Source organism: Jaculus jaculus, chromosome 12 (assembly GCF_020740685.1).
Source record: "Jaculus jaculus isolate mJacJac1 chromosome 12, mJacJac1.mat.Y.cur, whole genome shotgun sequence".
Taxonomy (NCBI): Eukaryota; Metazoa; Chordata; class Mammalia; order Rodentia; family Dipodidae; genus Jaculus; species Jaculus jaculus.
This window is the reverse complement of record NC_059113.1, coordinates 44,172,495-44,197,614: the sequence shown is the minus strand read 5'-3', so window position 1 is coordinate 44,197,614 and position 25,120 is coordinate 44,172,495. Positions and strand designations below refer to the sequence as shown.

The 25,120-nt window shown below is 39.6% G+C and overlaps 1 protein-coding gene across 4 annotated transcripts in view; it reads left to right on the top strand.

Annotated features, from left to right (window-relative positions):
* The window catches only part of Csmd1 (CUB and Sushi multiple domains 1), a 1,843,561-nt gene that overhangs the window by 1,515,370 nt on the left and 303,071 nt on the right, over nt 1–25,120 (top strand). For all 4 annotated transcript variants that reach the window (XM_045131039.1, XM_045131041.1, XM_045131040.1 and 1 more), the window contains 3 exons: nt 6,513–6,701; nt 21,278–21,394; nt 22,849–23,064. In XM_045131039.1, the coding sequence (XP_044986974.1) occupies nt 6,513–6,701; nt 21,278–21,394; nt 22,849–23,064 (522 nt within the window). The remainder of the gene's footprint in view (nt 1–6,512; nt 6,702–21,277; nt 21,395–22,848; nt 23,065–25,120) is intronic.

Genomic DNA, 25,120 nt, shown 5'->3' with positions numbered 1-25,120 from the left:
AAAATGACTTCACCATTACAGCAAGATGAAGGGAGATGAGGCAGGCTTACTGTGGCTCTAAAGGAACTCCATCTCAGTTTGGCAGAATGCTTAGAGTTGTTCTTTACTTAGCATATTTTCCCCAAAATGAACTACTTATATTTTAATGTATTTATAGACAGCATACACCCAGAGTTTTAAATTTTGTTTTATTTAAACAGATTATACTCTTTTATCCTCTTTCATCCACCCCCATTCCACTGAGGGCCCTCCTCAGTGAGGTTATTTGTATTTACTCTGGGGTACTGATGGCCTCAGTCAATCTCTGCAGGTGGGGGGAGGCCATGATAATTCTAATCCTATGCACCCTGTAGCTTTTACAATCTTTCTACCCTTCATTTCTACACTCCATGAGCCTTGGTGGGTGTGATGAATAATCTGTAGCCTCTGGATTTATATTTAGATGAGATTTGAGTGATCCCGAAGTCTGCCTCCATTTCCCTGGAACTGGTTTTCAAGCTAGCAGCGAGGCAGTGTTCATGTCTCTGCTTTCTCTGCAGTGACAACTGGGCACTAGCAGATGTGCTAGAAGTGACCCATCTTGTGGTAGACAGTCAGTTATATTTTCTTGTTGTACTGATGTATCCTGGATTTCCCCAGTATTCTCTTTCATCATTTAGATCAAACATTTTTGAACCAAAAGTGAGAGCAGTTTAGGGTAAAGAGAATAAGCATCATTATTTGAGAGACTTTTTGATGTGTATACCTACTCTTCTTAGCCAGAGAGCAGTGGAGAATCTCTTGGAGTTCAGAAGTTTCCTATTCATGGGATTCTGACTTGGTTACCTATATCAGGTATGGGTGAATCTCCTGTCCCATCTGAGAATAGTTGCTTACTTGCCTAAGTTGTATGTCTTAGTTGCACAGATGTGTACTTCTTGCACCACCGGTTGACTTTGTGTCTTTCAGGATTTCCTGCTTGTTCACACTGTTGGTAACCATATTCCCCCAAAAGTTTACACAACACTTTCCTGCATCATAAGGGCCACATAGGAGGGAACTAGTTTCGTTCTCAGTTGCAGCGTAGTCTCTCAATACTCTGTGAGCACAATTTGTGGTGTCTTCAGCAATAAGTTCTTGCCTTTAGCTCTGGCAGGTAACCAGGTGCTTTTGGCAATGACCTGTGTTATTTTGGGGACCTCACATGTCTCACTGATAAATGGCTCACTGAGAAGGGAACCCCAGTTCTGGCCCTTGGATTTACCAGCCAGAGCCCATGGTTTTAGGGTTAAGCTTTCTTCACCTTCTGAGGGACACACCTATCCAGTCACTCATCGCCATATTGAAAGCTATATCATGTAGAATGCTATCTAGGAGGAATATTTATATGATAATGATTCATGTTGTCATTAGCTTTGTATAATTACCCCATCCTCACTTTGCCCTACTCCCTGAAGGCCCTTCTATACCCTGTAATCTTTTTGTTGTTGTTGTTTTTCAGTCCTTGACTTGATTGTTAAGTAACCCCTTCTCTCCTTCCTCCTCATTTCCCCATTTTCCTATTTTTATGTCAATATTACTAATATTTACTACCACTTGCAATTAACTTAAGCTGTTAGGAACAGTATATGAAAGAGAGCATGCCATGTCTGTCTTTTTTGCCTCCATGGTCTTACTTAGTATGATTATTTTTCCCAAATCCACCCAATATCTTGCAAATTTCTTCATTTTGTTTTCCCTTACTTATGAGCAGAATTCCATCATGTGTATATATATATATATCACAACTTCACTAACAATTCTTCTGTCAGTGGGCATCTGGCTGATTCCAGTTGAATATGGTTGAACAAATATCTCTGCAGTAAATAGTAGAGTCTAGAGTCTTTATGATATATGCCCAAAAGTGGTATAGGTGGAGCCAATGTTAGGTATGCTTTCAGCTTTTTAAGGAGATTTCATGCTGATGTCCATAGTGGCTGCACAAGTTTGCCCTCCAACCTGCAGTGGAACCCACACTCAGGTATTCTTATACATGTGCTACTCTTATTTCTTTGCCCTTTCTTGTCATCATCTCCTGCTTGTCTCACGTGTCTTTTCCTACAATTTCTTGCAGTTATTGTCATAGCAGCTCACTGTCCATTTCCTACTTTATAAGTCTGCCTGTATAATTAGGTACAAATATATATATACATATACATGCATGCATGGCCTTATTTTGATATCAGAAAAGTAGATAAATTGTGGCTCAGATTAATTTCAAACTTAAAGTTTCATAATTCATTGCTTATTCATTCCTATTTAACTTTTCACTTTCTTAAGGAATGGTATAAATGTACATACTTCAGTTATCCAAATCTATAAAGCCCCTGAGCAGAGAAGAACCACATGCTTTCATGTTTTAGCTACTCACACTACTTCTTAGAGAGAGGTACTTGGCCTGCATACATCATACATGAAACACCCACTAAACCTCGTATTCTTTCTTCTTCTTCCCTCTGTTGTCTGTTAGGCCAATGATTAAGAAAATATGTGCCAAAGGTACATTTGGAATGCATGCATTACAGAAGTTTCTTTTTTTATTTAAAATTTATTGTTAATTTTCATACATGTACCTAACATGTATTTTGAGCATAATTGCATCCCACTACTTCCTTTTAACTCCATACCCAATCATCCTGCCACTGAACCCCTTCTACTTTCCAATTATTCACTCTTCTACTTTTATGTGGTCATTTTTTTTTAATTTGGCTGCCTCCATCATCTATAATGATATGTTGATAACGCCAGGATTACAAAAGTCTCATGTGGGTAATTATAGTTGTTAGGAATGCAGTAGCCACGTGGTGTCAGAATACAACATTCTGAAGCACTCCTCCATTCTTTGCCTCTTACATTCTTATCTCCATAATGTCCCTGAGCCTGCTTTGGAAGTTATGATGGAGATGTCTCATTTAATGCTGAACACTCAAAAGTCACTTGTCCACATTTTGGTGAGTTTTGAGTCTTCCCAGTAGTCACCACAATCTACAAAAATAAGTTTCTCTGAGAAGAACTATTCTATGGACCTAAATGTAAATATTTAGAAAACAATTTGATGGACAGAACATATTCATGTAGCCAAAAAATTTTATTAGATCCCTACTTGGGCCCATGACCTTCCCAGGAAGCATCCCTCATTTAACCAACTTGTGAGTACTCTGTTTATGTGGTCTAAAAGTTCTAGGGATCCTTCCAGAAGGTTCCAAATGTTATTTGTGTAATTTATTTCTGTTGGATCATGTAACTATGTTGAAAAACTTCTTATAGAGGATGACACACTGAAACGTGGCCTGTAGTCACTCTAGTTATTTTCACCATTGTATATTGGGAGAGAGACAACTAAATGCACAGAAACCAGAGAAGGAGGCTCAGCATTGTCATTAGAACGTAAATCATGAAGATCCTGAATTTTTTTTTTTTAATTTTTTTTGGTTCATTTTTTATTTATTTATTTGAGAGCGACAGACACAGAGAGAAAGACAGATAGAGGGAGAGAGAGAGAATGGGCACGCCAGGGCTTCCAGCCACTGCAAATGAACTCCAGACGCGTGCGCCCCCTTGTGCATCTGGCTAACGTGGGACCTGGGGAACCGAGCCTCAAACCAGGGTCCTTAGGCTTCACAGGCAAGCGCTTAACCGCTAAGCCATCTCTCCAGCCCAAAGATCCTGAATTTTGAAGACAGCCTTCTCAGCATCTTATTACACCTTCCAGTTGTCTGCAGGGTCTTAGAACCTTGGAACAAGCTCCAATGTTCCCATTGCCATGACTTGGGGACACATAAAACCAGATGCTCTCCCAGAGCCCAACCCTGGTTCTCTAGGCGATCCCAATTTAGCAGTGTGCCACCAACACAATTGTGTGCCAAAACTGCCTGGGATCTGAGAGCTGTGCAGAGTCCCCAACACAAGTTTGGATGTGGTGACACAGTAAACTCTCGAGGACACTTGAAGCAGCTGACAGACAATAGCCTCCCCTGAGTCAGCCCAGGCAGGACAGGACAAGTAGGATCAGAAAGGAAAAACCTGCCTTGTAATGAAGGCAAGGCCAGAGGATGGTGGAATTGGGAGAGGAGCTTGAGAAAGGGGAGCATGGCCATCAGGGCCCAGAAGCATCTGAGTAACACTCTGAGCTGAGCCAAAAAGTATGCCTAAGGAAAAACTCCCCCTGCTCCTCCATCATACCTGTGCATGACTCAGATATAATTGTATTGATTCTTTAGGCATTTAAAACTAGCACTGGAGCTGGGCATGGTGGTGCCCACCTTTAATCCCAGCACGTAGGAGGCAGAGGTAGGAGGATCACTGTGAGTTCAAGGCTACCCTGAGACTACATAGTGAACTCCAGGTCAGCCTGGACTAGAGTGAGACCCTACCTTGAATAAACAAACAAACAAAAAACCTAGCACTGGGATTCATCTCTCTTGCCTTGTATCATCTGCAGTTGACACAGCAAGCCAGCATGGACTTTGAGAGGTAGGAATCCCCACTCTTTGTGTGCATATAGGCACATGACCTCCTCTTGAACAGACAGAAAGCTCTGCCGAGGTTTCGACCAATGCCAGGCTCATAGATGGCTTGATTTTGCCCAAGACAAAAGAGCCACTATGCATACCATACATCTCAGAATTCATTCTGAACTGCATGGCAGGACTTGAAACCATCTTTTCCAGGTTCTGTTTCAAAAACACACCTAGAACCAACTACTTGTTCTTCTTATTATTTGCTATTCCAGTAGATTCTTGTCTGGCTTTGCCCTTCATAAGGAATGTGGTGCTCCTTCTGTATGTGACAACACTTTCACTATCTCTCACAATGGTTTGTTTTGCTGTTTTCTGGCCTTTGGATTATGACTTTATTATAGTCTTAGTCTTATAAGGAATTGAAAAGAAATGCAATTTCCAAGTGTATGGTGGTTTGTGCCAATATTACAACATTAACTTGAAATGCTTTGAAAGTATCTTTTAATGAAATTTGAAATGTGAAGATGTGGGAATACTCATATCCGAGTATCAGATTGCTGAGAAATCAGTGAGTATATTTTGTGATGAACATGTACGTGGATTCCACAAGTTAGATTCTTGAGTCTCAGTCACCTCTGTCGTGAAGGCAAAGGGAAAATGGTCAGGGTTTGATGAACAGCATGTTGTGCAGTTGATGAGACACAGGCATTCACATGAACACAAGCTAACATACATTACACTTGCCAACTCAGGTTAACATACTACCATGTGCTCACATGCTCACTTACTAATGCATAGTAAATGCATACTAAATGCATGCTAATATATGCTAACACCCACAACTCACATTCTAACACAATGCTAAAGCAAAATAACTCACAGGGCAACACACAAATACCCACATGCTAATATACACAGGCAAGGCTTGGGCTTGCCTGCAGGCAATAATGACAGGTTTGCCTCACAGATTCTCTGCTAGCTTCCTACTCTCCAGGAGAGATTGAATACCTTCTTCAGGCCTCTAGGAGGTCACGACAAGGACATCTTGTAACCATCACTGTCACTGGAACTGGACACTTATATGGACAGACAGCTGACACAAAGCAGGGCTCACTCATGTCAAACACACATCATGGTAAAAGTCACAGCAATGCCGGCCCTTGTACACCAAGCAACACATCCATCACCCCTTGTTTGCAAGGCATATATATTTGCAGTCTATTTAGATCATACACTTACCGTAGCTTCAGCCAAGAAAAAGAACAGAATCTAATCACATTGATAGATATTTTTCTTGGTTTTTCATGCCACAGACAAGTATTACAAGAGCATTCTCCCCCTTTATTCTCACTATCTTTATCTTTTAAGAGATAGAGAATAACAGAAAGAGAGAGAGGTGAAGCAGAAACCCTAGCGAAGGCATGCCCTAATTACCTTCCTCTTTCCTCCCACCCCAAACTTTCATGTGAGCTATTTTCAAGCATCTCAGAGTCGGCTGGTTTAAATTCGGACTTTAAAACTGTTAAGACTTATAGAACTCAGTTTAAAGTTGCATTGTATATGTCTATGCCTAGGTCTAAGTGCACATGCATGAGGGTTACAGTGGGGCTGCCAGGATCTGACTAGAACATGAAATAAAAAGGAAAAAAGAGCAGGGGAGGGATGGGAAATGAAAAAAAAAAAAAGTTACTTTAACAGTTCATTGATTTTCCAGTGAATAAAAGTAAAAATTTAGAGATGCCAATGAATTATTCAAGGATGCAATACTTAAATGCCTTCTGGAAAAAATGCATATCAATATGCCTTTCACAAATTAAAAAAAAAAAAACAGGGTCAAATATTTGGAGACATTTCTGCTCACATTAATGCCCTGTTGGATAATCAGTTATCAGCTCAATAATGGATTACTCACTTGGACAATTACCAAGGTCTGGTCATATACAGAACACTTTATAGTTTCATGGCAGGTACTATTTTTCTCTCTTTAATTAACCAGAATGACCCTCCAGTGATTACTTTTTCCTCTGCACCCAGGTGTGACGCTGGAATCAGACTCCTGCCTTGACCCAGGCATCCCTGTGAATGGTCATCGACATGGCAGTAACTTTGGCATCAAATCCACAGTGACATTCAGCTGTGGTCCAGGATATACACTGAGTGATGACGAGCCTCTTGTTTGTGAGAGGAACCATCAGTGGAATCATGCCCTGCCCAGCTGTGATGGTAGGTAGAGCTCAAACAACCCACAAACATGTAAAGGAGGCATGGACCCCTCTGTGCATTGGACAGTATGTGCTGGGCATGGTACCAGAAGACTGAACTGGGATTTCTCTTTGACAACTATATACAGCACACTTGAAATTTGCCCACAAAATTTGCTTAACCATGGCTATAATGACTATTGATAAATATAAAAAAAAATCACTGAAACTCAGAGAACATAGTCATGTATATATTTTATGAACAGTAATTTCATTGGAAGTTTATAGGGATATTGCAATATTATATATCCCAGACATGATTCTCCTCTGATCTTTGTGACTTAATTCCAAGCATGGAGTTTTCTGAAAGCCCACACATGTCTCAGCTCCCTCTGTCCCTGATCTACTTTCGGTACATACCTACCATCTTTTTTCCAGCCTATATTGTTCGGGCCTTTGTTGAATATCAAGTAGCTATAGTTGCTTGATCCAAAATCCGGGTCCTCAAGTCTATTCCATTGGTGTACACTCCTGTTTTTATGCCAGTACCATGCTGGTTTTATTACTATGGCTTTGTAGTATAGCTTTAGATCAGGTATGGTGATACCACCAGAGGTATTTCTTTTGCTGAGGATATGTTTGGATATACGAGGCCTTCTGCCTTTCCATATGAAATTTGAGATCATTTTTTCTATATCTGTAAAGAACACTGTAGGGATTTTAATTGGAATTGAGTTAAATCTATACATTGCTTTGGTAGGATTGTCATCTTCACAATGTTAATTCTGCCTATCCAGGAGCATGGGAGGTCTTTCCATCTTCTCAAGTCCTCCTCAATTTCTTTTTTGAGAGTTTTTATATTTTCATTGTGTAGATCTTTTACTTCCTTGGTTAATGTTATTCCAAGGTTTTTTTTTGGTTTCTTTTTTTTTGTTTTTTTTTTTTTGTTGTTTTTTTTTGCTATTGAAAATGGGACTATGTCCCTTATTTCTTTTTGTGTATCTTTGTCATTTGAGGCAGTGGGCTTCCAGGAGGTCCTGAGAGGGTCTCTGTGGTAGCAGCCACCTTCTTCTCTGCAGAGATCAGCTCTAGGAAATAAAAAAAAAAATGATGAACATTCCAGATTACTTACTATGTGCTACTGACAGGACCTAACTCTAAAAGTTAAATAAACATGTTATTTGTGACCATTTGTTCTGCAAAACACTTTCAGCACTTTGCCTTTGTTCATAAAGATAGCCCATTCATAATTTGTTTTTGTGAGAGAACATTCATTTGGAAGTTAAAGATAAAGTAATGAGAACTCTATATACATATGACTTCTATTTTCTATACTTTAGTAGGCTGTAGGCATTTCTTTTAAAATGATATATTAACTCTCTTAACTTCCTCAAAATAACAAATACAAGTCACAGAGTTTGGGAAGGAGCTATTATTGAAATTTATAGACCACCTTTTTTTTTTTTTCCTATCAAAGTACCAGCCCAACAGATATTGACACTTGCTAGCAGCAGTTTCAGAGCTTGGAGTAGCTAAGGGCTATCTCAGGGAATCATACAGAAGCAGCAAAATGGGAAATACTGGGCACTGGGCTCTAATATGAAGCAGCACAGGGGCTAGTTTTGTACCTATATGGCCACCTTCTGGGAGGGCATAGAGGAGGGCACCTGGCCTTGAACTGTATAGGGGGATCCCCCCAAACTCTTGTGCACATTTACCTAATCCATGAAGACAGGGAGGCAGCAGAGGCATTATCCTTTACACACTGTACTTCATAATTCCATTGTTGCCTAATACTAATAGCAATACATTTGACTATGAAAGATCTCATATGTCACACACTCTGCACCATATCTGGTGAGGCAAAAGCCAATCAAAACCTTAAGGAGTTTTCACCTTATACCTGTTAAAATGGCTGTTAGCCAAAAGTGAAAGATGAAGTATTAACAAGGACACAGAGAAGAGACCCTTGTACATCCACAAAGGGAATGCATATTAATACAACCCCTATGGAGAACCATAGTAATTTCTAAATATATAATAGTGGTTTCTTTTCTGCGATTTAGCACTATAGATAAAGACGAGGTTAAGAAACAAAATACACATATATAGTTTACATATTTTTATTTTCATATGGTTTAGGACAGGGCTTCCCATGTTGTTTACTTTTTGTTTTAAGACAGGCTATCTCTATGTACTGTGTCAGTAACTTTCTCTTTGCTGGGCCAAAGTACCCAAATGGAAGCAGCTTCTTCTGGAAGCAGAGGGTTTATTTCACTTGATAGTCTCTGTCATGGTAGAAATGTGTGGCAGGAACAGATAGCAGGTATCACTTCAGCACATCAACAAAGATAAAGCAGAGTGAACTGAGTGAAGCAAATGAGGCTGGCCTGTAACAACTCAAGGTCCACCCCCATGACATACTTCCTTCAGCAAGGCTCCATCTCCCAAAGGCTCCAAAACCTTCTCAAGCAGTACCATTAGCAAGGCATGAAACATTCGAAGGCATGAGTGGGGGGGCACTTTACACTAAGACCATCACAGTAGCCCAGGTTGACCTTGATGGTGGAATCCTTCTGCTTCAGCCTCTGGAGTGCTGGACCACAGCAAGTTGCAGACTTTTTCATGATAGCTCAGCCAATTGAAAAGTTGAAGCACTGTGACCATGCCATGACACCTGACATCACCTTACCTGCCATGGGCCAGTTGCCAGATTGTCGGGTTCTTCTCCTAATTGTGAAAACAGATGCTTCAGAGAAATGAGAGACTCGGCCTGACCCATTTGAAATCAGCAGTTTTGATTCTGAAATGTGATCTTCTCAATAGAAGATGTTGTAAGTTTCTGTGTGTTCAAACTCCCAATAATTCTCACTCAACGCTGGAAACTTATTATAATATTTTAGTATCTGCATTGACTTCTGCCCAACAGATAAACTTAAACTATCAACCATTTATAATCCAATTATCTTCTTACTTTCAAGTAGGCATACTCAGGGCCATCTTACTGGGACAAATAATTGACAAAAATTAGTTCCTCACTTAAAAATTAATTCCTCCTTTAAGGAAGGGTTTATTTACTCTCCAGTCCCAAGTTACAGTTGCCTTGGAGGTGAAAGCATGGAAGCAGGAACTTCAGGCTGGTCACGATCAGTCCTCAGTGAAGAACTAGAAAGCAGTGATGGCTGATGATTAGATATCTCTCTACCTTTTATGTTTGCCAGGACCCTAGTTTATGGGATCCTGCCACCTACAGTTAGGGTAAATCTTCTCACCTTAATGAAATCTAATCAAGATAATCCCCCCACAGATATCCACAGAAGCTAACCTAATCTACATAATCCCTCACAAGTGATTTTAGGTCCAATCAATTGAATAATCAATAAAATCATCACAAGCACTATTTCATGTTTTGTGTGTTTTTGTATAGTGTTAACTCAGGTGTACTCATCTTCTGTGACCTGTCACCTCTGATCTCCCTAAAAGTCCTCAGACATGGCTCCAGGTTACTGGGCCACTGCCCTTCCTGACCTTACTTTCTGCTAACAATAACATTTAAATTTATTTTTTTTTTCACCTAGTACTGTTGTGTATGACATGCTGTATACTAAAAGCTCATTAAGTTATATACATTTTACCCAAGGCATGCTCTTTGTAGTTTGACTTTACACATCTAGTGAGAAAGGATGGAGGAATATCACATAAGAGATGATATTGCAGTGAGGAGTGGTATTTCTCAGAACACTCACTATGCAAAGACACATCGTAAGCAGGAAGATGAGTGGCAGAAGTAGGGGTTCATGTACAGGGAACATTATATAAATTCCCATAGAATTAGTCAATTGAAGATGAATGGACAGATGGGAAATTATTTATATAAAATAGAGTGAAAGAGACTCCATTAAAATGTTCTGTGTGCTTTGCAAGTGTCCAAGATCTCATAGACAAACCTGATGTGTTTGAAATGTTCTTGGGAATATAAAATATAAACAAAAAATTGTGTATTTTGCATTAAATTTAAATGTATGTGAATTTGAAATCTGATCCATTGAAAGGGGATTGGTAAAATTATTTCCTTTGCTACATTGGAATATCTGTCAAAGAATGAAGCATTTATGGTTAAAGGATATAAATTCCTCAAACTTCAGAAGAGTTTAAAGTTTGACATAGGATTTGAGTTAGTCATGGTTGATGGTTTGCTTTGATTCCAAGAATATTTTTTTGCCATTTCAAATGTAGCACAAACTCGAAACCTCACAGTTTTCATGGCAACAAACCATACATTGTTATGATATGAAATTCTTTAAAACTGTGTAGCTTTTAGCTAGGAAACATAAATCAGAATTAATTATAATATTTTACATCACCCCTAGAATGAAAGACAAACTGCTGCCATGTTTCTCATATCTCTTCATGCTGCTTCATTATACTGTTAGTACTTAGACCGTAGTGCACTCTAGTTTTGCAGAAATAAAGTAAAGACTGGGATGAATTGCCCTGTTTTTATTCTTTCATAGGCAAAAGAAAGGCACACTTTGAAAAAAATACTGTTAAATACCTTTGCCAATTCTTTGTTCTTGTTTAAAAGATATATACAAAGCTATTGTATTTGTATGCATGCAGTTAGAAAGGTATAATCTTTCAGCACAAGATAAGTGTTGCAGTCATGTTCACATTGCTGGTAGAAATCACCTGACCAAAGGCAACTTGTCTGTTTTGGCTTACATGCTTGAGGGGAAGCTCCATCATGGGAGGGAAAACAATGGTATGAGAAAACGGTGGATATCACCTCTTGGCCAACATAAGGTAGACAATAGTGACAGGAGAGTATGCCAAAAACTGGCAAAGGGGCACTGGCTAGAATACCCATGAGCCTTCCCCCAACAATACATTGTCTCCAGGAAGCATTAATTTCCAAATCTTCCTCAGCTGGAAATCTACCATTCAGAACACCTAAGTCTATAGGGGACACCTGAATCAAACCAACACATTCGGTCCCTGGCTCCCATAAACTGATAACCATATGTGATGTAAAATGTAATATATTCATCCAATTTTAAAAGTCCCCATACTTCTTATTGTTTCCAATGATGTTCATACACCCCCATAATCCAAAGACTTTTAATTGAGCCTTAATACCAAAAGATAACCTCCAAAAACCCATAATGGCACAGAATAAACCTTTTCCCTGCAAAAGATGGTATTAGGCATAGGAAAGAAATAGTCAACCATTAAAAGATTTAAACAGGACAAACATCAAACTCTGTATCTCCAAGTCCAACAACTGTGGTCAATGACACATCTCCAAGTCCAATAACTCTAAATAGCAACAAGTCTCTGGAATTCTAATTCTGCCCCTCCAGCTAGGCTACTCACAGTCCTGAAAAACTTCATCCAGGATTGGCAGCTCTCCTTGGCAGCCATCTTGTGGTCCCAACATCTCCACTCGATCGCCACTGACATCCACGATTCATCCTCATGACTCCATTGAGTCTCCATGAAGGCATCCAGAAAACCTGCTTCACACTGCTCATGCCCATTTTCAAAACACAGACCATGTTGAAAACTCAATAACCCTCTATTTCCTTCATTTCTTATACTCCACAATACCAGGTAGGATGCTAATTTGTTAATCTGGGGGGCTGGCAGGGAGAATAAAGCAGACTTTGAAGAATAAGACACTAGTTGAGCACTCAGGCCCCTTGAAAAGAGTCTATATTCTCCATGTTGCCCCAGTACAGGTCACCTGGCCCACTCTCAAAGTTTGTAGTCTCTCAATGGCAGATGAACAGGCAGCAGTTCACCCAAAGGTTTCATTTTATTTTCTGTGCCATATCCTTCTGCTCACACCAGTTCGTTTCTATGCAAAACAACCCTGCACAACTTCTCAAGATATGGGCATAACAGTAAGCTTTTCACAAAAACTGCTAGCCCAGTCCAAGCAAAGCTCTTTCTTACCCTCATAAGCCAAACCTCACAGTCTACATTCATGTCTTTGAACTCTGACCAGAATAGTCCATCAAGCTGTACTTACAGCACTGCAAGGCATCTTTTAGGTCAAGGTTTCAAATCCTTCCACATTCCTCTTGAAAATCAGCTCCAAAAGGCCAAAGCCACGCAGTCAGTTGTCTAGTAGTAACACCACTCCTCGTTACCACTTTACTCTTGTAGTTAGGTTCACACTGCTAGTAGAAATCACTCAACCAAGAGAAGATTGTGGGAAAAAGAGGTTTATTTTGGCTTATAGACTCGAGGGGAAGCTCCATGATGACAGGGGAAAATGATGGCATGAGCAGAGGGTAGACATCACCCCCTGGCCAACATAAGGTAGACAATAGCAACAGGAGAGTATGCCCAACACTGGCAAGGAGGAGTTGGCTATAACACCCATAAGCCTATCCCCAAAAACACACTGCCTCCAGTAGATGTTAAGTACCAAATCTCTATCATCTGAGAACCTAGCATTCAGAATACCTAGTTTTTGGCGGACCAAACCACGCAGTAAGAAAGACATTTTCAGCTTCACAATAAGAAAGACATCTTCAGGATTTAAAAAATATTTTTGAGGTAGGATTTTGCTCTAGACCAGGCTGACCTGGAATTCACAATGTAGTCACACTCTGGCCTCAAACTTGCAGCAAACATTGTACCTTTACCCCCAGAGTTCTGGGATTAAAGGTGTACACCACCACACCCAGAAAACTCAGCTGCTGCAAATGAACTCCAGATGCATATGCCACCATGTTATGTGGTTACACAAGGACTGGGGAGTTGAATTCTGGTCATTAGGCTTTGCAAACAAGATCCTTATCTGCCCAGCCATCTCTCCATCCACAAAGACATGTTTTAGAAGTGTACAAATTAGTAAAGAAAGAAAGAAATGTGAGAATAAGAAAATCTTAAAAAGAAAAAAAAAAGCTTGCAATGTGAAAGCCTGGGTATCAGCTTCAAGGTAAATCTTTCAGAAAAGACCGCATTCAACAGGAAAAATGTTTGATTAGAGGTGTGGAGGGAGAGACCTCTGGGATCTTTAGGATTTAATGGTGGGAACTAATTGTTAAGAGCAGTGATTAAAAGGACAAGTCAAGGTGTTTAACAGTGGCATCATGGCTTGTGTTCCTTCTCTGCGTCTATGAATATTTTGTCTGTTATCCAGGGAGTTCCTTGCAATTATATCTGGGCCCCAGCTGGTGGGTAAATAGTATTTATAAAATGTCAAGTTCACAACAGGACAGCCTTAAGGAGAGCAAAAGTAAAATTTTCCTGTATTTTTCATAACTGCCAAGCAAAGATTCTTTAGGGCCTGAAGAAACAGATTCATGTAATTCAAATCATATGCAGCTAAATTGGTGACACTGCCAAGGGAACACAGACACAAGTGTCTATGAATAGTCCAGACCACATGGACACTGAAGTGTAAGTCAGGTACTCATTTTATTCCCAGAACTCTTCTCTTCAATTTTAGATCAGAATATCAATTCATTTCTCAGTATATCAAATCTCCTTTCCCTTCAAAAAATGTGGTCTTTGTGCAGAGTTATTTTTATTCAAAATCTTCATAATGGAAGTCTTAGATTGCACTGTGTTTGTACCCACAGGATAAAGATAGCCATTAGAACCACTTCACCTGCAAATTTCTCTCCCACATGACCCTAATGGGAGTCCTTCCTGGATAGTTAGGGATCTCAATGTTCTTGGAGGGAATATAGCATCTGCCAGAAATGGGAACATACCCTTCTCAGGTATTTCCATGATATATGATTGAACAATTTTCTCTGATAATATTAGGACAGGGTAGGAAATAGAGAATGATGGATTTTATATATTTTATGGTGAACAAAGAAAGTATATTTAGAATTAACCAGCTGGATATAATCTAGATGATCCCAATTTTGTTGGCAGCATCCAAAGCCTAATAATTGGGAGCCAGCTGAGCACATGCCTTCTCTCCATCACACAGTGACTTTGGTCACATCAGTGCTTGATCTGGTACTTATTAGGATTAGTATCAATAATTAACGCTTGTGCATTGTTGCCTTCTATCATCTCCATGACTGACTAGGTGGTCAAGGGATGGCATAATGGTCAACTGGGTTTCTTCTGAGGATGCACTTCCAATGGTATTTAGGTTGTCTGTGGAGGTGCAGTGTCTTGGGCCACTGGTGGCCAGAAAGTGGGTGATGTGAAGATCTTTTTTTGTGGCTGTGGACACCTTCCAGCACTGCCTTATGACATTCTAAGCCTTTGCATTGTTTCACTTCAGCTTGCAGGGGCGGGATGAGCAGGAACTTCCTTCTTTGCTTTTGAAACCATCTTGGCAAAAAGGGGATGATATATATATATATATATATATATATATATATATATATATATATATATATATATATATGTATATATATATATACATACATATATATGTGTATATATATATATGTGTGTGTATATATATTCTTTGTTTTTAAAATTATTTTTCACAAATTTTATATAGGTAAATAATGTATTTGGTGACATTTCCTCCAACATACCAAGATGTAAGCTACTTTGGACCAGTTTTGTAGCAAATGCATATTCTAGCTTGTAGTTTCCTAGCTAATTTGGATATATCATATCTCTCTGTTGCAGTCCGGTTCGCATTGCTGTTAGAAATCACCCAACCAAGAGCAGCTTCTGGGAAAAAGAGATTTATTTTGGCTTACAGGCTCTAGGGGGAGTTCCATGATGGCAGGGGAAAATGATGGCATGAACAGAGGGTGGACATCACCCCCTGGCCAACATAAGGTGGACCACAGCAACAGGAGGATATGACAAACACTGGCATGGGGAAACTGGCTTTAATACCCATAAGCTGGCCCCCAACGATGCACTCCCTCCAGGAGGCATTAATTCCCAAATCTCCATCAGCTGGGAACCTAGCATTCAGAACACCTAAGTTTATGGGGGACACCTGAATCAAACCACCACACTCTCTATATAAAATATTTAAATTTATTATTGGTTAACTCATAAAAATTCACAAAGTCTGTTGATGCAGAGTTGCTTATCTCACTTCAACCTCCACCCTTGACTCAGATGTCCAATAGTAAGCAAACTTCAGAGACCCCAAGGTTGTTTCTTCCCTAAGGTTCTTGTTCCATACCCTCCTTATTTTCAGCATGTCAGATCCAGGAGAAACCTCTATTATTATTATTATGTGGCTTTCAAGCACAACCAGCTTTTGCTCTTCCATTTCTAGCTGCTGCCAATATCCTGCTTATTCAACTTCTCACCTCCTCACCACCATGTGTGTCTTACAAAACACCTTGTGTCTTGGTTACACCCAAGGTAGCTCATATCACTCTCAAGGCAGAGCTCTGTCATGGCCTTTAATCTCCCTCAGACAAATACAAGACCGGTGACGGCTGCTGAGGCAAAGGGGACCTCTGACAGCAGTGTGAAGCTCATTTGTGTCCCCTCCACCCCACTCTCCACTTCCTATCATGCCAGCCTCCTCTCTGTGGACATCCATGTTGGTCGTGGTCATCTGTCTTCCCAAGCTCTAATCTAGCCTTACTTGGTCCTGTTATAGCCCCAGTTTCTCACAGACAACTTTATCAGAGTTGCATCTCTAATCATCTACATCAATGCCCCAAGCTTGTACATACCATAGGCTCCGATAGCCCTTCTCTGCTTGGTTTCACACACAGCTGTGCCATCTTCCAGCACTATCTGTCACTTGATTTGACATGGTCATGGGCTTCAGTCTGTGTGTTGTCCTCTTGGGAAGGGTGACATTTCTGTTTCATTCACTTAATATTTCCCCTTGAGGCTGAGATGGTGTCACAATATAGGTTCCTGATAATCATTTATTGACTAAATTAATTTCAGATCTGACACTGAATATGATAACTTGCACAGTGATATGGGAGTCAGTGCAATTTTAACTTGAGAAAATCTGATGACAAACTTTTGAGAGATTCTAGAAATCTTGAAAAGTTACTAGCTATTGCTTTTATGTGACTCTTCCCATTCACTTTGCAGATTAAAAGAGGAGAATGGTTTCCATCAAATGCTTGACTACAGTCTATGATGAAGAGAGTCATATCTTTCATAAATCACCTACTTTTCTTGAAAGTATTATTTGTGAAAGTGCCCTTTGTAAAGCATAGTTTGTAATGTTCATGGACAATGAGTAGAAGTTATTCCAGCCCAATGAGAAGGGTCCCTGTGGAGGGGTGAGGACATGGAGGAGGTTAACAATGGTACCAACATGACTGTATACCCTGTGAACATAACTAATAAATTAAAAAAAAATATTCCAAGTAAGAGTTGTTTAATCATAGTTCATTTTGTCTACTTTGAAAAGGAAATACAGGCATGTATATGCCTAGAATGTCAACCTATGTCAAAAGCAGAAAGAGTCGCATAGCTCACGTTCCAGAGTGTGATTCTAGTGAGGTGAATTTCTGCTTACGAACCTTTTCAGATGTAAAATTATCACATTCTCCATTCTCCCAGCATCAGGAATCAATGGCAACGCTTGCCCCATTTTGATACATGAGGGTATGGGAATGAAGAGAAGTAAGAAAGTCATGTTATACAAGGTTCTCAAGATACTGAACAAGTCAGAACTTTATACACACATTCAGAAAAGAGAAATACAGAGAAAAGTAGGAGATTTAAGAGGTGGAAAAGAAGGAGAATAAGGAGAAAATTAATACGGTATTTGTTTACTCATAATTGGAAAATCTGGAGATGTAATTTAATCCAAGTCTGAAGCAAGATAGAAACAGCCAGGGTAAAATGTGCACATCTAGTGTTCAGAGGAAAATCCACTTTACCTCTTCTGTTTTGTTCCATTCAAACCCTCCATTGATTGTACAGGACATTTCTTCTTAGATTGATCTATTGGTTCATGTGCGGATCCCTTTGACAAACTTCTGCTAATACAAATGCAGCAGCTATGTTTGCAGCTATTTGGGCATCCTTGAGCCTACCCAAGGAGCTCCTGAGGTTACTGTGCACAGAAGCAGAGCTGAAGGAATGGGGAGCCTGGTTCTGGGGTCTGTGCTAAGAATGAACATGTAGCCAAAGGCAAGGAGTTGAAGGAGATTTTTTTTTTTTAATTAAGAACATTCTTTGTAAGGATACATTATGTGTTCATACAATCTTTTCCCTCCTCCCTGATTCCATACAACTGGGATCCTTCCTCAGAGGGGTTTCTGGTATTTCACTTTGGTTTTGGGGTTATGCATTATGGGAGCAACATCAGCTATTGGGGGAGGCAATGCCTCTGGGCATCATGTCCCAACATGTGACTCTTATGATCTTTCTGCCCTCTCTTCTGCAGAATTCCCTGAGCCTTTATGGGTGTGTCTTAAGTCTACTTCAGTGATGAGCTCTTAGGAGTCTCTGGATTTCTGCTTTGATATGTGTTGAGCATTCTAAGTATGTGTTTCCTTCACTCTGGTGCCGATTGTCAGGCTCACCATGGAAACAGCACTCTTGGTTTCTTTCTTTCTTTTTTTTTTTTTTTTTTTTTTCCCAATTCCTCTGTGGAGTCACCTGGGCTTTGGATGAATTGTGAGGGGTGGTTTATCTCCTCGTGTCTTGTGACTATCTGAAAAAGAAAAACATTCTCCAAAAGATAATGGAGTCAGCATAGGTTAAGTTGGATAAGCCTTATTAATTTAGGGTGATTTTGATGGAACTTGACATTGGAGAGCATATTCGGTTTCCGTAGGATTCTGACCTGGTTTCCGGTTCCAGATATGGGTTTCTTTCCATTGAGTGATCACTTAGCCAATCAGAGAGCTACTGGTTACCTACCAAAGCTGTATGCCACTATTGCACTAGCGCATACATCCTGTCTGGTGTTTACTTCTGAGTAGTTTAGACCTCTGGTTGCTCAAACCATTATTGGCCACCATCACCGCCCCCCAGTAGCTCATGTAGCACTTCCCAGCAGTAGGCAGGCTAAATGTCAGAGGAATGGCTTTCTTCTGGATTCCAGTCATGTCTTTCCATGCTCTGTGTTGGCATCAGACACACACACAGAGAATGGGCATGCCAGGGCCTCTAGCCACTGAAGACGAACTCCAGACATGTGTGCTGCCTTGTGCATCTGGCTAACATGGGTGCTGGGGAATTGAGCCTCAAACCAGGGTCCTTAGGCTTTTCAGGCAAGCGCTTAACCACTAAGCCACCTCTACAGCCCCAGAACAATTCTTAATAGCTAAGAACTGTAATCATTTCAAGTGCCCATCATTGAACTAATGGGTAATGAAGTTGTGGTACATATTCACAAGAGAATCCTACTCAGCAGTAAGAAAAAAAAATGATATAATGAAATTTGTGAGAAAATAGATGGATTTAGAACAGATCATACTCAGTGAACACACAATTACAGAAAGACAAACACCACATGCTCTCACTCATCTGTGGTTCCTAATCTGGATCAGCTTGAGTTGCTGCCATGCCTGATAGGCAAATTGAGGCCCAGAAGTTAGGGTTGGAAAGGTTTGGGTAGAAGAAAGGTAAAGTTGTGGGAAAATAAAACAGAAAACTGAACCCAAAATGAACTGGTACCATAGAAACATTTCTTCTTAAAGGTAGACTAAAAGCAAGATTTAACCCTCAACAGGCGTGTAGGGAGAACATCTGAAAAGAAGGGCCTTGGAGAGGGTGGGATGAAGCCTAACTTAAAAAAAAAAAAAAATGTTTCTGTCCTGAAGGAGAGTTCTAAGATCCAGAGCATGTGGTGCTTTACTGGGAAGGAGAGCGTCTGATTGTAGAGCACATGAGAAATCACTCTTCCTGCCTCCTGTCTTCTACTTTATGTTCATATCAGTTATTTATTTCCCATGACAGCAAGCTAGATCTTAGGATATTAAATAAAAGAAAAACTAACAGTATTCAGAGCATGTCAATATTCTCCTCTTAGTATTTGTAACACTAGGGCATATTCATTTTTTTTTTTTCAAATAGCTGCTCACAGCCATCACTAGCTTATATGTTGTATATTGTAGTATCAATAGCTTATATGTTGCATATTGTAGTATTTGTATTTATTTGGCATTGTAAATTCTATGTTACAATTAAAATAATTGCAAAAAATCCAACAGGTAAAATGAATCCATTACGATTTCCTCATCACTATAAAACAATGTGAGAGAAAGTGGGCGGCTTAACAAAAATTGCAAAGCTTTCAGGTGGCAGGCCTGGTATGAGCACTCCTCCCTTCTGATATCAGAGCAGGAGATCTCAGACTCTCTTACTGTCTGCAACCCCTGGCTTTGTCTTTGCACCATCATGCCCTACAGGCTCACCCATGACTTCCTGCAGCACTTCAATTTTTTATTGGAGAATGTTCTTCCAGTGTGTGTAAAGGCATGTTTTTGGTTTTTGTATTCATCTATCAATGTTGAGAGTTTATGTATCTTGGATATTGTGAATAGTTCTATAGTAAATGTGAGAGTATGGCTACTTCTTTAAATTTTAATTTTTTGTGCATTTTTATTTATTTATTTGAGAGTGACAGACAGACAGAGAAAGAGGCAGATAAAGAGAGAGAGAAAGGGTGTGCCAGGTCTTCCAACCACTGCAAACAAACCCAGACTTGAGCGCCCCGTTGTGCATCTGGCTAATGTGGGTCCTGGGGAATCAAGCCTTGAACCGGGGTCCTTAGGCTTCACAGGCAAGCGCTTAACCACTAAGACATCTCTCCAGCCTGGCTACTTCTTTAATACACTGGTTTTCTGTACTTTGATCTATATCTAATAATGGGTTTCTGTATCATATTATGTTTCAATTTCACTTTTTTTGAGGGATTTCTATGTGTTTTGTATCTGAGTTGTACCACAGTGTATGAGTCCTCTTTCTCCTCTTCCTTGAGAGCACTGAAAACCACAGTTTGTCTCATAGAAGTGCATAGTACAGCACTGGTGAGCAGAGCCTGCTCAGGGCACACATGGATAGGAGGAGCTCTACTGCATGGGATAGATTGGGTAGCTATGGATTAGAATAATTGATTAAATGTTTCAAAATTGTCAGTAGAGAGGAATTTGAATGTTTCTAGAACATTCATTTTGACTTAATTATTAAACATCTCATAGATGTCTTCAAGTGTGCCACTTAAGAAATAGTGTATTTCAAATGTTTAACTAGTTCATTCAGTATAGCATCAGAATTTATAAGTTTTGTATACAAGTGTGGATATGGGTGTCTGAGTATATACTTAAATCTTAAAAGCAAGAAAAAAAATCCCTCAAATCCATAGTGTGTTTACAACTGTTATTACTTTTCTGCTAAAATGATTACAAATTATTTCTTTGATCCTATGAGTTAGTTGTGAGCATAGTCTGGTAAGGAGACCTACATCCCTAGAGGGCAGAAACCACACCTCAGTCACCCCATATGGGTTGGGGTCCTCTGCTGTGTTCTATTCTGAATTAGGTTCTCAAGGCTGTGTCCTGATATAGACATTGGCATATTATACATGCAATTAAATTAATAATAAGATTGATAGTCTATCTTATGTTAGCTCTTGTGCAAATTCTGTGCCATTTTCAAAGTACTTTTCTCTAACCAGTCATTGTGAACTTTCAATGTTGTCTGTTATTTCAGCACTTTGTGGAGGCTACATCCATGGGAAAAGTGGAACAGTCCTTTCTCCAGGATTTCCAGACTTCTATCCAAATTCTCTCAACTGCACATGGACCATTGAAGTATCCCATGGAAAGGGTAAGACAAGGGCAATATAATACATGAATATATGGTTCCACATGAGGGGAAACGGGCAGAGGGAAACAATAAGCAAAGCCAAGAAAGAGAAATAACTTCCTCACACATTTAGAATATATTGTTTTGACTTTTAGTAAGACTAGAAGAAGTAAAATAAAAAAGGTCTTCATCTCATTGGAGCTATAAGCCACTATAGACATTGTGTTTTGTTTTTTTTTTTTAATTGGCCGTAAACTTGGAAATCATGTAGCAACTAATTAAATGTGAATATGGATTAAATAATAGGACATAGAGGCAATTACTTAAAGTTCTATTTCTACTATTCATCTCAGATACATTTTATATTTGCATTTTAAAGTTACTGGAAATTATTCCATAATAGCCTATGAATCTTCGCTTAATCCCATGTTGTTTAAGTAGACAGAGTTCAGTGTTTTCACACTGGTGATATATCAAAAGTAGGGAGTTACATTTCATATAGGAAATGTAGATTAAAAACACTGGATGTTGCTTGGAACTCTTTATAAGTAAATCTGTGATTTTTTTTAAAAGGCTGGGCATGGTGGTGCATACTTGTTTTAAAAATAATTTATTTGAGATTGACAGAGAGAGAAAGAGGCAGAGAGAAAGATAGACAGAGAGAGAGAGAGAGGGAGAGAGAGAGAGAAGGGTCAGGGGAATGTGCTTGCCAGGGCCTCCAGACACTGCAAACAAACTCCACAAGTGTGCTCGCCCTTGTGTATCTGGCTTATGTGGGTCCTGGGGAACTGAGCCTCAAACCAGGGTCCTTAGGCTTCACAGGCCAGTGCTTAATGGCTAAGCCATCTCTCCAGCTCTAAATCTGATTTTGCAATTTTGGTCATATAAATGTCATGGAAACTTCATTTATCAACATTTATTTGAACTCACCTCAATGTTAGGTTAGCATTGTGTTCAGTCTATTCTGTAGTGTGCTTCTCTGAGAAGAGCATGGCTCTGGTAGAAATTAAGAATATATAGAACTGGGCATGGTGGCACAGGCCTTTAATCCCAGCATTTGTAGGTAGGAGGATTGCTATGAGTTTGAGGCCATCCTGATATTACATAGTGAATTCCAAGCCATTCTGGACTAGAGCAAGATCCTACCTCTAAAAAAAAAAAAAAAAAAAAAAAAAATTACATTATGAGTGACCATGATTTTTACTCTGAATCCCTTTCAGTATCTGAGCCTATATCATGAGTAATAAGCAATAAATAAGCCATAACTGAGCTTACTTATTTGAGTATTTATTTATCTTCACTCTTCTTCATTTCTAAAGCTACCTTCTTCTTTATATTCTTAGAAAGCTCAAAGTTGCATTTATATATGAAGTTGTTTTAATGTACTGATTCAAACCACTGATGTATATAAGGCCCAAGTAAGGTATCTTCAGTCTCAGTTAAATGTATTAATCCACACTCCCTTCCTTGCTCAGGAGTGCAGATGAGCTTCCACACTTTCCATCTGGAGAGTTCCCATGACTACTTGCTGATCACGGAGGATGGGAGCTTCTCTGAGCCAGTGGCCAGGCTTACTGGGTCAGTCCTGCCTCACACCATCAAGGCCGGCTTGTTTGGAAACTTCACTGCCCAGCTTAGGTTCATATCAGATTTCTCCATATCCTATGAGGGGTTTAACATCACATTTTCAGGTGAGTCATTTGCTCGCTCTCTCTCTCTCCCCAAATTGCTCACTGTGGATGTGGAGGCTGAGTCTCATGATTTGTAGTGCAAGGTCATATATCTGGTGGCAGGGTGTTACTTTGAATTGCAATACTTTTCAATTCTATTCCTTGTAGAATGATTAATGAAAGGAACTTTACTGAAGAAACCTTCTCCCTCATTTTTCTTTCTCACTCTGCCATTCTGAGCAAACTCTCTGTAGTGAAAGGCATGTGCAGCATGAGCTGTAAATGGATCATGTCTTTTCATGGAGAACAAAAGTGCCCCTATCATTCTTCATAATTCAAGTGTGTCTTTATAAAAAAATTCCTACATACTATCATCACACCTCCTTTCTTCTACTTTTAAAATCTCTTCATTTCAGATTTTTTTGAAGATGCCCCATTGCCACATGTGAGGATTGCTACAATGTGTGACAATAAATCTTTGCTCCTGAACAGAATAAATCTCATGTTAGGATAGTTTGTATTGCCACATCCCACCCCCCCTAAACAACAGCTCCATGACAATATACATTTACTACAATGAAATTCTGCCTTAACAGCATTCCTTAGGGTCTTTTCTCTAATTCTGTCTATGTCTACTTATTTGAATCTGACCTTATTGACCAGCTACTTCTCAGCATAATAGGGGCTTATAAGACTGTCTCAAATCCTTGATTACTTGGAAATTTACTATAATTAGCAATCATCAAGAGATTGGCCACATTATAAATCAGTGACTTTGGACTCCCTACCTTGGTACCTGAATCTCTGTATCAAACAAGCTTCCCTGGGGAACCTCAATATCAGTGGAGGCTATTATTGCCTTCCACACATGCTTCTATCATGGCCCAAAATGATTTTAAGCAGAGAGCGCCAATGGAAGAATGGCAGTCATGTGAGTCTGTGGCCACATGCTATATTTATTCTTTTTGTCCCAGTTGTTGCTGAATTCTATCATTCTCAGCATGTGGCTAAAAATGTGATCTATGGATTTCTGCCTTAGTCCATTTCTACTGTCATAACAAAATACCTGAGATTCTGTAACTGGTGAAGGACAAATATTCATTTCTCTCAGTTCTGATGGTTGGGAAAGTTCAGTCAAGGGGTATATATCTAAAGGGTCCTCCTGATACACCATTCCATGGGGAAAAACAGAAAGCAGGAACCACACATACAGCCTTATCATACTATGCCAATGATAATCCTTTCAGCATGGTGGTGTCCATCACCTCCAAGCTATGGACCCATTTCCAAGACATGAACTTTAGGACTCCAGAAAGTAAATTTTCAGCTGACTCCCTCTTTCCTAAATCTGTTCAAATAAATGACCAGGAAGATTGTGGCATCAACAAAGCCATCTTTCTTGGTCTTCACAGCTCTTTGAGGGAGTTTTAAAGTGTTTCTGTATGAGCTTGGCATGATGGCATGCTCATATAAACCCAGAACTCAGGAGACAGAGGCATGAGGATCACTGCAAATTGTAAGAGTACTATCAACATAACAAGACCTAGGCTAGATCAAACAACATTAAGACTCAAAAGAAATAAACTGGTAAAAAAATTCTGAGTACTGAAATTAAATGTATGGACATTAATAAATAATTCATACACAACCAAGGGAAATTCACAAAAAAGTCACAGAAGGAGCCACACACAAGCTGTCAGAAGCACAAAAACCACCTACAAAGGTAAAGCCAACTTCAAGGGACAGAAGCTTTCCATACATGCTACAAAAGTAGTTCATTTGAAAATGTTGACCTGAAACCAGGAAACAGATATTCAAGAAGTAAGCAGGTGAGACAGAGGCTGAACTTCCATTAGGAAATCACTCCTGGAAAGTACCACCAATCCATTCATGCAAGCAACACCATCTTGCCATGTCTTAAATGATTCCTCCTCTTAGACTGGCCACAAAGGCAAACAAATTCCAACATGGTTTAAGAAATCACACACAAAAATTACAAATCCTGGCATTTTTGTCTAGTTTGTACTACCATGAATTTTCAGTGGAGTGGAAGACATCTTTTTCTATTGTTGCACAT